Source organism: Pezoporus wallicus, unplaced genomic scaffold (assembly GCF_028554395.1).
Source record: "Pezoporus wallicus isolate ANWC-B61680 ecotype Strahan unplaced genomic scaffold, APGP_CSIRO_Pwel_v1 scaffold_6446, whole genome shotgun sequence".
NCBI classification, from domain to species: Eukaryota; Metazoa; Chordata; class Aves; order Psittaciformes; family Psittacidae; genus Pezoporus; species Pezoporus wallicus.
This window is the reverse complement of record NW_026636264.1, coordinates 1,443,333-1,458,206: the sequence shown is the minus strand read 5'-3', so window position 1 is coordinate 1,458,206 and position 14,874 is coordinate 1,443,333. Positions and strand designations below refer to the sequence as shown.

Genomic DNA, 14,874 nt, shown 5'->3' with positions numbered 1-14,874 from the left:
TGAAGCCATCAGCAGAACAGTTACCCAGTGAGCATGGACTTGCTACCCACATGGCAAAATCTCCTTCCAAAGACACTCCATTCATATCACAGCTCACAAGACGGCTGTCCCCTAGTGCAACTGAGGCTACAGGGCTTCTCTGAATTAATCTGAACTAATGTGGCAGGGTTTTGGGAAAATAGTTCAGTTTTAATACACATTTCTCATGCTGATTAGTCAATCCCAGCACCATCCTTCACCCATGTTCCAGTGCTCAGCTGTCCCTGCTGTCATAAAAACTAGAGGCAGATTGGTTTCATTTCAACTTTCAGCTACCAGCTCTTGCTGAACACTTGTTTTCAGACCAGCGATTAACCTTTCAAATTTCTGCTTCTGTATTACAATTAAGATATCTTAATTTTCTGATAAACTGAAATGCATATTTTGAACCATCAACATTGCTGTGTTATCTCTGTAACTCCATCTTAGTGTTAACTATGAAACTAAGCTCCATTACTGTGATATATATTCATTTTAACTGTTGCACAACAATCTGAAGTGTGACCCACTGCTATTTAACATCTGTAGAAAGGAAAGTATTTTATCAACACATGATATGAATTCTTCCATCTGGTTTTCCACAGAAGACAAAGCAGAAATCTTCCTGAACACCTCTGCCTTTTCCGTTACTGACAGGGCTGCAATTTCCATTTTAAACTTATGGCTTTGGAAAGAAAACTCTTTTTTACTCCCCACTAGTTTTCAACTCAGAGGTCATTTTGATTCGGTATCAACCCTTTCTCATGCCTGGTTTCTAATCTATATTCAATTCTTCCTTGCCCCACCTCCCTTCTGCACTAAACTACTGCCCTCTACTCCTATTCTCTTTGTTGGTAAGGAGTTTAGAGAACTCCATCAGCACCAGCTGCATTTATGTCACCAGAAAGCAGTTACTAAGCAGTATTTCAGTCTGCCTTAAGTGAATCAGAAAAATAATCACATCAAACATGAAAAAAAAAGCAGAACTGACACCTCAGACTATCAAACGTAATCCATGTGTGTTTCTCTGATGGGTCGTAATTATGTGTTATTATTTCAGGATTGCATAAGGGTGTAATTTCTTCTGAAGATGTTCACTACTTATTTTCTGTAGCAGCTAAAATTCAAATCATAGTACAACTTCAGATTAAAAGCATGATGCTGAGTTAGAGTGCTATAAAACCAACTTCTTGCTAGTTGGTTCAGCAGCCCCAGTGGGAAAATACGGAATGCTGGAAAGGGATTACAGTGGTTTTTACATTTATGAAGAGTTACACTGCTGGTCACAAGGGAGATCTCACATTACTGAAAGAACACATATTTGCTGGAAAATAAAAGTCTCTCAAAAAGAAGAAAAGAAAGGAAAAAGCATCAGACATTTGAACAGCTGGAAGCATTTTTAGAAACTACCAAAAAAGAAGAGAAAAAAATTTAGAATAATATTTCCCTTTCTGTAGTAAGCATCATAGTGGTGATATAATGTGTTCTCAAGAGGCTTAATCATGTCTACTGTTCAGTCCTCAAAAGTGATTTCATAAAACAAAAATTACTGGAGTCAACAGAGATTCTTCAGAAAGAAACTGAAGCTGTCACTCTGAGTTGTATTTACTTTTCTACCAGCTCCCTCCCACCTTTGTCCAATGTCCCAAGACCTACAAATCTGCAAAATAGCTACAGTCCACTGCGCTTTAGCAAAATACAAGATTTTCTTCCTTTCTTTGTCTGTACCTGATCTCAGTATTAGAAAGATGTTGTTTAATGCTACTCTGATAAAACCTTTAAAAGGCTGTTGTTTACAGAAAGATCAAATGAGACAGTGAAATAAAAAGCAATAGCAGCCATGGGCATAAACCAGCGTGACTATTACATATATTTTGATACAGTATCTACCCTCTAAAACATCACCACTTGAATTTCTTTCAAATTAAAATCATGGGGCAATCTCTTAATCTGAACTGCTCTGCTTATTCCGCCAATCATGATGCTTTATTTTCTTTACCAAAGTGCTCCCAGGGCCGTGTCAGCACTAGGATTTCCTTTTGTTATGTTATCTTTTGTCACAGTGGATCTTTCAACATGTGCCAACTCCAGATGAAGTTTATTGGTATTTTGCTCCAGTACAAAAACCAAGGCAACAAGCAACACAAGGCTCCCTTAGCAACACCCCTAAATTCCCTTTATAACATACTTCCATTTAATACTCTACAAGGGGTTGTTAAATTTACATTCATGAGCTATTGTATCCTTTTGAGAACTTCCCATCTTCACAGTGTGCTTTTACTCACACCCAAATTTACATCTGTTTAGTTTTTGTGGGTTTTTTTAATCACTTAACTTACAGCAAAATACCCACCCAGTTTGTTAAGCAAAACCATTTATCTTTCCGGGTAGTAGGCAGAGGCAGCAACCAATTCTGTATCTGTATATACAGAATGCAGTCACTCAGATGTGCAACACAAAAGCCTTGCGCTGGTACACGTCTAAAAATATGCCTGCTATTGTTTAACCAAAACATTTCATATCTAAAAGTGTCTAAACCCAGCTCTACGGGTAATAGCAGTGCTATTCATACAAGACAAATTTCCACCTGGCAAAACCAGACAAAAAACAGGGTAAAATTTCAAATGATAACCAACAGCACAAAGCCTGCTAAAAACCAGAGGCAAACGATCCAAATCAGCTGTCACTCTAATTCACCCCTTCCCAAACATCTACTTTTTCTGGCTGATCTTTATTCTTCACTTGCTTCTCTCCCAACTATTTTCTCATCTCTCAGCCTCAGTTCTCTTCCTCTCTTGCTTCTTTCACTGTGTTTCTGCTGAGAAGGACACTTTTGTATAATTTTGATACCTTTTGTAACAACCCGCAAAGGACTTCTCAAAGACAAGGCCATTTCTAGAGAAAAATTCACCTTTTTTTTTTTTTTACTAGGCACTCAAATACCATTTCACAATTTATTTCAAGAGAAGAAACCCCACTGATAATATTCCTTTGTTCATTACCCACTATAGAACGTGTAACTGCTCCAGCCTATCTTGAAAAAAGTCTTTGACTCATCTTGTCCCCCAGAAAACCTGCCCTCTTGTATGTTAAGCAGTTCCCCAACAGTCATCCACTCATCATCATTAAAAGGAAACTCCATATGAAAAAAATATGCAGAGACCATATTCAGGCTGCTCCTACACAGTAACTTTGCCAACGTATTTCAAGAGTAACTGCCCTCTGCAATGGAATCGTTAAAATGCCTGCAAATCCATATTCACCAAAACATGATAGACTTCAAACAGTAAAGCCCTTAAAGTATTGTGACCAAAACTAAACCACCACTATACCAGAAAACAAACACACCCAGGTAACAGATAAAGGACTACAGGACCCAGTTAAATAAGAAAATGCTCCCCAGAAAACAACTGCTGACCCCTGAACACTAAAACATGCTAACAGTTCTGGGCCCTGACACTCAACAGGTATGTTCTAATACTGAATGCAATGTGTGTACCAAAAGACCATTCATACCACTCCACTCGCGCTGAGGATAAGCTAAATTTGTCTTTAAACACCTGTTCCAACAAGATCAAATTTTCTAACAGTACATGCTAGAGAATTTGTTCTCTCATATTCCATGCTTGAGCTCCTATGCAACAGAAAGACACCACCTTTATAAATGAAAACAGGTGATCCAATGAAATTATTTATTAATGTTCCACCAACATGAATATTCAAACTTTTACAAGTGTTCACCATGAAGCAAACCCAGTCACAACAATATTTTCCCCACAATTATGAAGACATATGCAATCTTCCATAAAGTAATTCAGTTCTGTTGAATATTTTTATGAGTCCATGATAAATGTTTCGAAGTCCTGGTCAAGGTCTGAAACAAGGGCATCCACCAAGTCTTCAACTGAAGGTGATTTCTGAAGCATACCTACAAAATGAAGACAACAGACTCTTAGCAAGAATATTATGGCCTTGAAAGCTTTGTCAATAATAATACTTACTGCTATCTAACTTCTAATGTCACAATAAGACAGAAACAGCAATCACATTTCTTTGTCAAGAAATAACTGCAATTATAGTGTATGAAGATTATTTCTTTTCTTCAAGCTACCTATTACGTTATCACAGAATTGACAGGTTTCAAGACTGTTAACTGATTTTTGTCATTACAGTCTTACTTAAGCAGGGAATTATTTCCATTTTAAAGCAATGTAGCCATAGATTCAGTCATTTCCAAGCGACTGGAATAAATCAGTGATTGAGTGGATATCTAAATACTTATCTGCTAAGCCTCAGGTCTGACAGGGCCAGAAAAAACAACATATTTTCTCAAAGTGTTACACACTTCAATAGCATTTAATTTAGTATTTAAAGTACAAAAATCTCTGATTTTTTCACAAGGTATGAAACAGACAAAAGCATTTTCAGTGCATGCGCATTTAATTTTGCCTTTTTTTTTTTTTTTTACAGTATCAGGACTTCTATTAAGGATTTTAATTAGTGCAGCTGTAGCTCTAGCATAGCTACACAATAAGAGACAGGGAAATTAGCGGAATGAAGAATCATGCTCAAGTACTTTGTCTGGTAATTCTGTAACAAACAGAGCAGGTAAAAATCTCACACCTTCCTCCAGAATCCCAGTTTTTAGAAAGCATGAGACTGTACCCTGTAAATTGACAGAACAAGGGGTAATGGCTTTAAACTAAAGGGTGATAGGTTTAGATTACATATAAGGAAGAAATTCTTCACTGTGAGGGGGTGAGACACTGGCACAGGTTGCTCAGAGAAGCTGTGGCTGCCCCATGCCTGGCAGTGTTCAAGGCCAGGCTGGATGGGGCTTGGAGCAACCTGGTCTAGTGGAAGGTGCCCCTGCACATGGTAGGGGGTTGGAACTAGGGGAGCTTTAAGGTCCCTTCCAATCCAAATATGATTTAATTGTTTTCAGATGTTTCTTTGTACTTAACATTAATGTAACGGTCTTTTCAGTGTTATGAACATTTTCTATATTATATATGGAAATCTACTGCATTACTTGGACCTGAAAAAAAAAAATAAATCCAAACAGTAGAGCTGCCAAATAATGTAAAATTTAATCTTCGTACTTCTTTGAAGTGATCTGTTCTTTCTGACAAATGCCAATGTAAATATAACCTCCTTCTGCCCTTTCTGATCAGTGTATCTACTGAACATAATTTTATACTCTTTCACATCCTCCACAATATTTGCTTTTAGTCAAAATTATAACTGCATGCTGCTAAAAGCCAGAATCTTTCACTAGAACACAATGATTCAAAACCCACCAGGAAACAGAACACCTCAAGGTAATTTTGTGTGAGTAACCAAAAATAATGTTCTTGCTAAGACTTCACAGAATCCCATTTCAATCTGATTTAAACACATGTTGCAGATGTCAATACACAAACACTGAACACTAAAAGTAGAACAAATCTTGTACTTATATACAGGTTAACTTGATATTAAGTTTGCATCACACTATTTTTAAAATGAAAGAGAACAGAATTAATACTTCCGAATACTTGGTAAACTTGTCATCATCACAGTAAAACTGCTGTGGAACTACTTCTAGTCCATAATGAAAAATGCCTTGCTATAGGCTGGGCTGAGAAACAGATGTGTCCAGATACCAGCTATTAATATAACCCCCTCAGAGAGCCACGGCCTCTTGCAGACTCCTTCTCTCAGGTTCCTGAGTGGGCTGGCTAGGTGACATGTGTATTTGCTTCCTAACAGCCTTGGAAAAATTCTAGTTTAAATTTGTACTATTTTCCTGCATGTTTGCCCTGAACTTTAGAGAATGCCTTAAGAAGGTGACACAGATGGCAGCCCACCAGACCACGCACTGTCATGCATGACTTCTGGAGCTTCATCTTAAACTTAGTCAAAGCAGCCCAGTCCCAACACTGCAATTGGTTCTGCTTTTTTTTTGTGTTTCATTTCATCTCAGACATTTACATCTGAACTAACTGGCTCTATTTCTAGGGACTGATAGGAAAAGCTTCATGGGTGCCACTCATCTGACCTTTTTCAGAGGTCTACTTTATGATGAGTTGTGCCTATGAAGAACCTACTTTTCCCTTTATCCCAGAAAAGAAACCTGGATGACTAGCTCAGGTGTAAAAATTTCAAGGCTCCGATTTTTAAGGTGTAGCTCTATAAAAGAACTATTTTTCTCTATCCAATGTGCCTATTTCTATCAGACATCAATATAGAGGGATGACTTTAATGCTGCATAGACAGTATATAAAGATAGGCCGTAACAGATATAACCACCACCGCCCAAGCCCCAAAATATAAATTAAAAAAAAAACAAATCCCCTTCCAAATCTGATGCTATAGGAAGCAGCCATCCTGGATGATGTCTAGCCAATTCTTATGACACACTAAAATTTATTCCTCTGCTGACAATTCTTAAAACTACGTTTATTAATACATTGCAAAAGAAGAAAAGCTAACAATACAATGATTAGGGGGAAGAACAGAGACTGATGATGGGATTACCTTCAAGTAGATTTAATTTCTCTCTTACATAAAGATGGCAAAGCATAACAAAAACATTCCAACCCTGGATATTACAAAATGAACGAAAGAGCCATAATTAACTACAGTACACTTGGATTTATTTTAGTGCAGCTGAATACAGTCTTACCAAATCTCACTCAAAGCTTGTTACAAATTGCATTCATTTGGACTCCACATGGTTTGAATATGTAGAAAAATTCAGAATTGTTCTGGCAATAGTGATGTCAAATGACCTCCTACCCAGTAGTTCCAACTTTTGATAGTACAAACAGATTTCAGATTTCTTGCATTAGTGGTCTACTGCATCGCTGTTTTCCCACCACTGACATCAAAAGCAGACATTAACACAATTTGCTTTTGCAAGGGAAGGATGAATAGTAACTGAGGTCATTGCTGAACTCCTACTGCAGTAAAATGATCATGCCCTTATGAAATAACTAACTACAGATTTTAGAGTAGACAACTCCAAAAGAAACAGACACTGATGGTATTTGTGTTTTAACCTCTTACTCTACACATATGTGTTAAGAATAGTCATGTCCCCCTTTAAACTCCATTAAACTATATCAAAGCAACATCAGCTTTGATATATTGTTAAGTACTCAGCACTTCAGTTTAAATAATTTAGTACGGTGTCCACAAGGTCTGATGGCTGCAGTTTCAAAATCTATGACTGTGTTTCATATGTTCAGCCCAACTCCTATTTCAGCTCAGTCTCTCCCAAGCCTAAGGCAACTGCATAGCTTATCTTCTCTGCTTTGAAGTTTTCTTTCACATTACAGCACTGTGGTTAACCACACCCTTTGGAAAGATGGTTAGCTATAACCTACAATCACTGAAAATTGGGAAAAGAATAAAGCCTGTGGCAAAATTTGGCCTCTACTCCTTTGGAACACTAATTATTTTGGGTCCATGCAGTTTGAGTTAACGTATGTTGCCAGTCACATCACCTTTTAAGATTTATGCATATTTCTTATACTTTCAAAGAGACCTGAAAGATTTTTACAGCCTCTTCAAATCCCAATTATTCCACAAAGTACAATCTGAGGCATTGAGAAACAAAGTTTAAAACTGCATTGGAGCAAATGTGTTTTTATTTACACATTGATTACCACATATGCACACAGCTGAGTACATCCGTAGTATGACAGTGTTAACAAGTCAAGAACATGACTTCACTTGTATTTTGCACAGGGACTTCTTCAGACAACCAAAGGGCAATGTGACTGCATCAAGACTGCAAGAGAAGCGCACTCCAGGATAAGTTCCCACATCATCCAACCCAGTACTTTTCACACTGCAATACATTTTTCTACCTATGCACCTGGGTTTCTTTCCAGTTTGGGAGTGCCAAGGGAGACAGGGAGCGATGGTGCACACCTGAATCTTGTTCAGACCTGCAACCAGTACACAACCGGACCTGGAAGGGACACCTGGGTTACGTATCTTCACAGGAATTTGAAATCCCTAATGCCATATAGTCCTGAGAAGCAGAGGGTCCACAAGAGCCATGTGGCCAACCCAAAATGACAGAAGAACCAAGTTCTTCTCAAACTGTGTTTCTCCTCTAAGAAAATAAATAAATAAATGCCTCTTGGACAGAGCATTGTTCACTCATGATCTAATTGCTCCTGCTATCTATATTTGTGACTCTTTCTCTATTTTGCAGATTACCAAAGGATTAAGATAAAAGTGGTCACTTCAGAAAATGTAAAAAAAAGGTTTCATAAAGCCTCTGTGTTGTTGTTCTGGTTCTTTTTAAGTGGAAACAAATGCCAAGAGAAAATCAAATCCAAACCCCAAAAAGTATATTGTGCTTCTGAATTAAAGACTAGTCCAAACAGGAATCTTGTCAGTAACTCCACTGGATGTCAGATCCTTTATCTTCCCTAATCAGTGCATCTATGGAATCATGTGGGAGAACGATGAAAAGCCAGGGTCATATCCAAACACAAAAGACAACAGAAAGCTTCTGAGGAAAAAATCATAACAAAGAAACTGTATAAATAAAATTCAATTGTGAAATTATCTATTATCAAACAGTCAATGATTATTGCTAACTTCACAATGAGATAGGGAAGCATTTCAAGGGTGAGGCTACATATGTGCATCCAAAAATCAGACTTGTACAAGCACATTTCTTTATATTAAAAGATAAATAAATAAAATGCCTGAAGTTCCAGCCTAGGGAACTTACGTTTTTTGAAACATGGAACTAATGAGCACAGAATCTGGATTGTCTCCCTGAGAAGAGTAAAAATCAACAAGCTTTTAAGTCTGGTGGAATCTGTCTTTAATCAGGAATCAGTTTGGTCATCTGCTACGGGACTGCAGTTTTGCAACTGATGAAAACCAACAAAAGATGGAAATCAAGTATTCTGGAACATCCATAATGAAAAGGAAAACAAACAGTAAAGAGAGTCAGAAGCTGACTGAACCTAAACAAATTAAAGAACAAGTAATTGTTCTTACTTTTTTCCTTTAATTCTCAACTTTCATAATAAATTCAGAGCAATTAATCATAAACTTATGAGCTTTTCCCATCATGTGTGTTATATGATTTAACCTCAAATAATCCCAAGCAAGCAATCAGATTACTAATTGTCAAAATACCTGAGTCACCTCAATTTCATTTTTCAAGGAGTCATTCAACCATGCTTAAGTTTGGCACAGTCTACAAACGAACACCACAATATGCACAGGCAAGGAACCTGCTGATGAATTCTGGTTATTTTTATTATTTTGAGTATCCTTTAAAAACTCATCTTTAAAATAATTTTAAGGAAATACAGAGTATAAAAGTAATATCCAGAATACAAAGTTGGCCATGGAGATATCCTGAAGCAAGGAAGATGTACACTTGATGGAAAATGATCAGATCATGGAATACTTAAACTGGACATACATAAACCCACAGACTCTGGTATGATGCAACCATGAGTACTGAAGGAGCTGGCAGATGGCACTGCAAGACTACTATGCTACGATTTAATCAATCATAGCAACTGGACGAAGTGCCAAAAGACTGGGAAAAAGAGCAAATGTCACTCCTATCTTCAAGAAAAGCAAGAAGGCAAACCCAGGGAACTAGAGATTGGTCAGTCTCACCTCAATCCCAAGCAAGGTGGTAGAGCAGCAAATCCTGGAAACCATTTCCAGGCTCATGAACAACAAAAAATAGTAATGAGGAATAGTCACCATGTATTCACCAAGGGCAGGTCATGTTCAATCAACTTGATAACCCTATTTGATGAAGCAACTGGCCTGGTACAAGTGGAGAGAGATGTAGATTATTTTCTACCTGCACTTCAGTAAGGTCTTTGACACTGTTTCCCATAAGATCCTGCAAACTGATTGTACCATGTTCCACTGTGGTAAAGCCACTTGTACTTCACAGATGAATTTTGCAAACCTCATTGAAATATTTGACTCAAGGGAGCACACTGCTAGCAACTTCACCATAGCCTCTATGACATTTCAGGAAGATTCTAAGCTCAGTAAAATTAAAAATACATCCCAGAAATAGAAGAGATTATAAGCATAACTGGTATTTTAAAACATATTTTATCTCCCATACAAGTTGCAATAAAATAATTGGATGTCTTTGTAAAGATGTATGTTTACATACATTCAGAGCAGCCCTGCAGAGAAGGACTTGGGGGTGTTGGTTGATGAGAAAATGAACAAGAGCCGGCTTCAGTGTGCGCTCGCAGCCCAGAAATATGCAACTGTATCCTGGGCTGCATCAAAAGGAGCGTGACCAGCAGGTCGAAGGAGGTGATCCTGCCCCTCTACTCTGCTCTCGTGAGACCTCACCTGGAGTATTGTGTGCAGTTCTGGTGTCCTCCACATAAAAAGGACATGGAACTGTTGGAACCAGTCCAGAGGAGACCTAAGAGGATGATCAGGGGACTGGAGTACCTCCCATATGAAGACAGGCTGAGAAAGTTGGGGACATTCAGACTAGAGAAGGGAAAGCTGTGTGGAGACCTCATAGCAGCCTTCCAGTATCTGAAGGGGGCCTCCAGGGATTCTGGGGAGGGACTCTTCATTAGGGAGTGTAGTGATAGGACAAGGGGTTAATGAGTTAATACTTAAGCAGGGGAAGTTTAGATTGGATATAAGGAGGAAGTTCTTTACTGTGAGGGTGGTGAGGCACCGGAATGGGCTGCCCAGGGAAGTTGTGAATGCTCCATCCCTGGCAGTGTTCAAGGCCAGGTCGGACAGAGCCTTGGGTGGCATGGTTTAGTGTGAGGTGTCCTTGCTGATGGCAAGGGGGTTGGAACTAGATGGACTTAAGGTCCTTTCCAACCCTGGCTATTCTATGATTCTACGTTCCTGTCTTGCAACTACTTAGTCCACAATTTTGGGCTACAGTTTTTTGAGGTTACAAACACAGCCTCTTCAAGAACAGTAAAGAAAGGCAAGTTTGCAAAGTCTTGCTGAAAGAAAAGCAACTCTTTAGATCAGAAATATAAATAGACTAATCTAGAAAATATATAATTGCTTAATAGATGATGAGTCTAAGGAAAGCAGAGGTTACAGCCTCAAATATAAACAGATGGGTCAAAGAACTGAAATGTTCTGGTCACGAAAACTGTGCCAATCTCATGATGAAATACAGACACACTATCACTGTCTCCCTTATCGGAATAAAAAACCTCCACAACTTCCAGTTTACCAAACTGAACAGAGGCCAACAAATTAATATTCATTCTTACTAGTAAGAATGTCAGAGTGAATTGAAAGATGCCTCTTAAGAGCATTTAGGACTTACCATGTGCTCATATCAGGAACACCAACAATAAGGCAAGTATGTTTGGTTTGAATATTGCAACATTACAAAGGAAAATTTTTATGCTGGCCTCACTGACAGAATTGAGATAAAGTCAGCAGTTTGAGAAACTTGTTTTATTCTCTTGACTTGTTTTATACCTAAAGTGCAATAATACAGGACTTTTGCTAGCACGATGAACGATTTTTGAAAGTTATCTTCCAGGTTCAAAAGGCACACATTGTATTAAGAGGAATAACGAAGTATGTTCATTATGAATTTCAGACTTCCATTTCATGATAATGTATACTCAAAGTACTGATAAAGGCAAAGCTATTTTGATAATAAAACGACATGCTCAAAGCAAGTTCAAATTCTTGCATACAAAACAACCACATCTATTATAAATTTCACGTATGTAAAAGTTATTCAATTTCTGTGTCCAAAAAATGTCATCTATCTTTAAGTACGTGATACTCTTATTCTGAATTCTTTAGACAGTTTTATAAAACAATCCCTTCCAGTACTTCACCCCAACTATCTATGTATGGGTTTTTCCTGTGTATCACAAGGAGTTCTACTGACCATGATACTAGTCCACTTCACTAAATAAATGAACAAGTTTTCTTTCATAAATCCAATGAAGATTATAATTAAACAAAAAGGACCAAAGTGGGAAATTATTTCTTCCTTGAGCAAGGGAATGAAAGGGTGTGGGTTATTTTTGTACCTTGAACCATAAGTATGGGCTCTTTTCCACCGCCATGTGCCAGCATCTCTCTACGGTAACGCTCACCCATTGCCCTGGAGAAACACAGATGTTAGAGCCGTCTGCAAACACAACCTGCTCAGCTTTCAGTCACATTTGCTTCTAGGTTCTCTACAGAACACAGAGACAGAAGTCAGATGAAATTTCCCACCCTGAAACAATGACTGCCTTGATTCCATGTTGACTCCTGAAATTCAAATTGCATGTAAAATTATGAGTAACTGAATTAGACAAATTTTATACACATGAATATGTGTTGGTGTTTACAGAAGTGAATTTGTGAACATTTCAGCCTTCATTGCTCCAAGGGGAAAAGTCGCTCTGTTATAATGCTCTGAACATTCAGCTAAGGTATAAGAGCAATCATAATTTATGATCTCAAAATTTACCTTTTAATTTCATAAAGCAGAATGAGTAGGATAGCTATACTTAGCTCTGAAATTGGTGATACAAAGCTTGTTTAATACCTGCAGTTGCTTTGATTTTAATAAAAAACTGCAAGCAAATAGGCATCTATGAAAATCAAGCTCTCTAATTACAGTAAATATGGATTTCAGTGCCTCCCAAATGGCATATTTTAAAACATTGATGCAATTTTTTTTGCAGCAGTAAACATGTCCCAGAGTACACTTTATACTTGTGGTCATTTCCTGTTTTGTAATCCTCTTAAAATCAAGGCAAAAGCTAAAAATTGTCATTTTAAAAGCCCAATCAACCTATAAGGCCCCCGTTGTTTCATGCCTTCCAGAAGTAAGTAGCATAACGCTTCATTCTACTTAATAATTTCTCTATTTTTACCGATCAAATGGGTCCTGAGCAAAACACTGTTTCCACACCATGGAGGCAACAGCTCTAGACATGAGGTAGGAGTAGTATTTTGCACCATAGCCCACAAGATGACTGAATCGCAGCTGCCAGGCCTGTAAGGAGAAAACAAACACAAAACAGAATTAATCTTTAAAATCCTTTAAATTGTTCAGCATTTTCTGAAGTATGATGGAAGAGATCTATTTATGACAAACAGTTAAAAAAAGAAAAAAGAAAAAGAAAAAAGAAAAAAAGTCAGCCACCACTATAAATCCCAGAATGAATACATCCTTTATTCTAAAGAGCACTTTTCAAACTAAATACTGTGTATCCAACATACCGATTATCACAATTGAAATTATACAGAAATAGGGTCAGAAGGAAAGAAAACCAAGCGGTAAAAAATGCATTCAAATTTGATAATAGCTTTGTTGTTCTACTAGTCTTGAGAGAAAACCACAATTACCTTATTACAAGTAACAGCACATTTTATAATTTTCCATGTGGGTAACTGAAATATCAAATTTGAAAAAAAAATCAATTTATAAGCTTTTGCTACAAACAAAATGACAATAGGGACTTGCATTTAATACTATAAAAAAATACAGTTTCCCATATGCCAAAAAACCTCAGGGCAGACAAATTACATTAACATGCAATGTCATTGTTCACAGATTTGTTTGCACAGTTTTAAATGCGTATATATAGCAGGTTATCATCCATAATTACAGTTACTCATTTATGTAATGTTACTTGGCTTTATGACTCATTTCAGTGACAGTGGACTCCTTTATAAGTGCTGGTTGGTGTTGAATGTTGACTTAATATTTTCTTAGCAAAGAAAGTATCAGCCTTGCTTTCACAGAAATAAAAATACCTTCACCCCTCCCTGACTATAACAGTCATTTAAAATGGGAGAGATCTCCGAATCTGGTCCAACCCTTGCTCAAAAGAGAGCCTATTTCGATGAGATTTCTAAGGGCTCTGTCTCTCTGGTACAGTGCGGAAAGGCAAGCAGGTCCAAGCTTTAAAAGAACTTGTTTCCCAACAGATTTGGGCACATTTTTTTGAACTGAAGATGGATGAGTGGTTACATGAAGGAATGAGAAACTCATGTCTTTCAGCTCTGTGTGGAAACCAAAGAGGAGACAAGTCCCACCTCTTATTTGTCCTCCTATCCAAAGTAAAAGCTTCTAACATTTTTGTGATATGACTGTTGTCAAGGTTTTGCAAGCACTACAGAAAACAATTTCCAAGAGGAACTATAAGATAAACAATAAAGTACCATAACAGGTGTTTAAATTTAAATCTATGGACTGTCAGATGCTTGTTATTATCCTAAAGTCAATGGCTAAACTTCTAAGACAGCCAAATATAAAAGTGAAGGGGCATTCTTCCAGAATTATTTATCTTTGTCATTCTTTATCACACTGTAAGTAACAATCTCCTGATTTTCAACAGCTGAAATAAACTGCTTCTTAATGCAAGAAAGTGCTGATCATCAGCTTATTCTCCATTAGACAAGTCAAATATATATGTGTTTATTAAAAAAAAACAAACAACCAAATCAACCAAAAACCAACAGAGAGAATGGAAAAAGAAAGAACTTGTCTTTTAGTCAGTCTTTTTACCTTAAAAATCATAGTAAACAGTGGCCTATAATTTAGATCATTGTGAACAACTGATGAGAAACAAAGTTGTTAGCTCCCTTTTCCAAGTAACACCTACAAACAAACCTCTCAAAGTTAGCTGTAATTCAGCCATTCAAAAGCCGCTTTTAACAAGCTGGTTATCTCCACCCTAAAGACACGTGTCCAAAACAGATGGAATTTGCCATGGGTGAGCAATCTAGCCTCGACTGGTAGCCTACATAACTAGTTGAAAGCAGGAGCTGAAAAGTTAGAGATGAAGAAGCGCCTCCAGTCTTCAATTTTCCTGTGGGTCTTGATGCATGATACAAATTCTT

The 14,874-nt window shown here is 37.5% G+C and overlaps 1 protein-coding gene across 2 annotated transcripts in view; it reads right to left on the bottom strand.

Moving 5' to 3' along the window:
* Positions 1-3,696: 3,696 nt before the first annotated feature.
* The window catches only part of MIPEP (mitochondrial intermediate peptidase), a 74,096-nt gene continuing 62,918 nt past the window's right edge, over positions 3,697-14,874 (bottom strand). For both annotated transcript variants that reach the window (XM_057399621.1, XM_057399622.1), the window contains 3 exons: positions 12,900-13,021; positions 12,063-12,136; positions 3,697-3,946 (listed from right to left, as the gene is read on the bottom strand). In XM_057399621.1, coding sequence (XP_057255604.1) covers positions 3,852-3,946; positions 12,063-12,136; positions 12,900-13,021 — 291 coding nt within the window. In that variant the 3' untranslated portion in view covers positions 3,697-3,851. The remainder of the gene's footprint in view (positions 3,947-12,062; positions 12,137-12,899; positions 13,022-14,874) is intronic.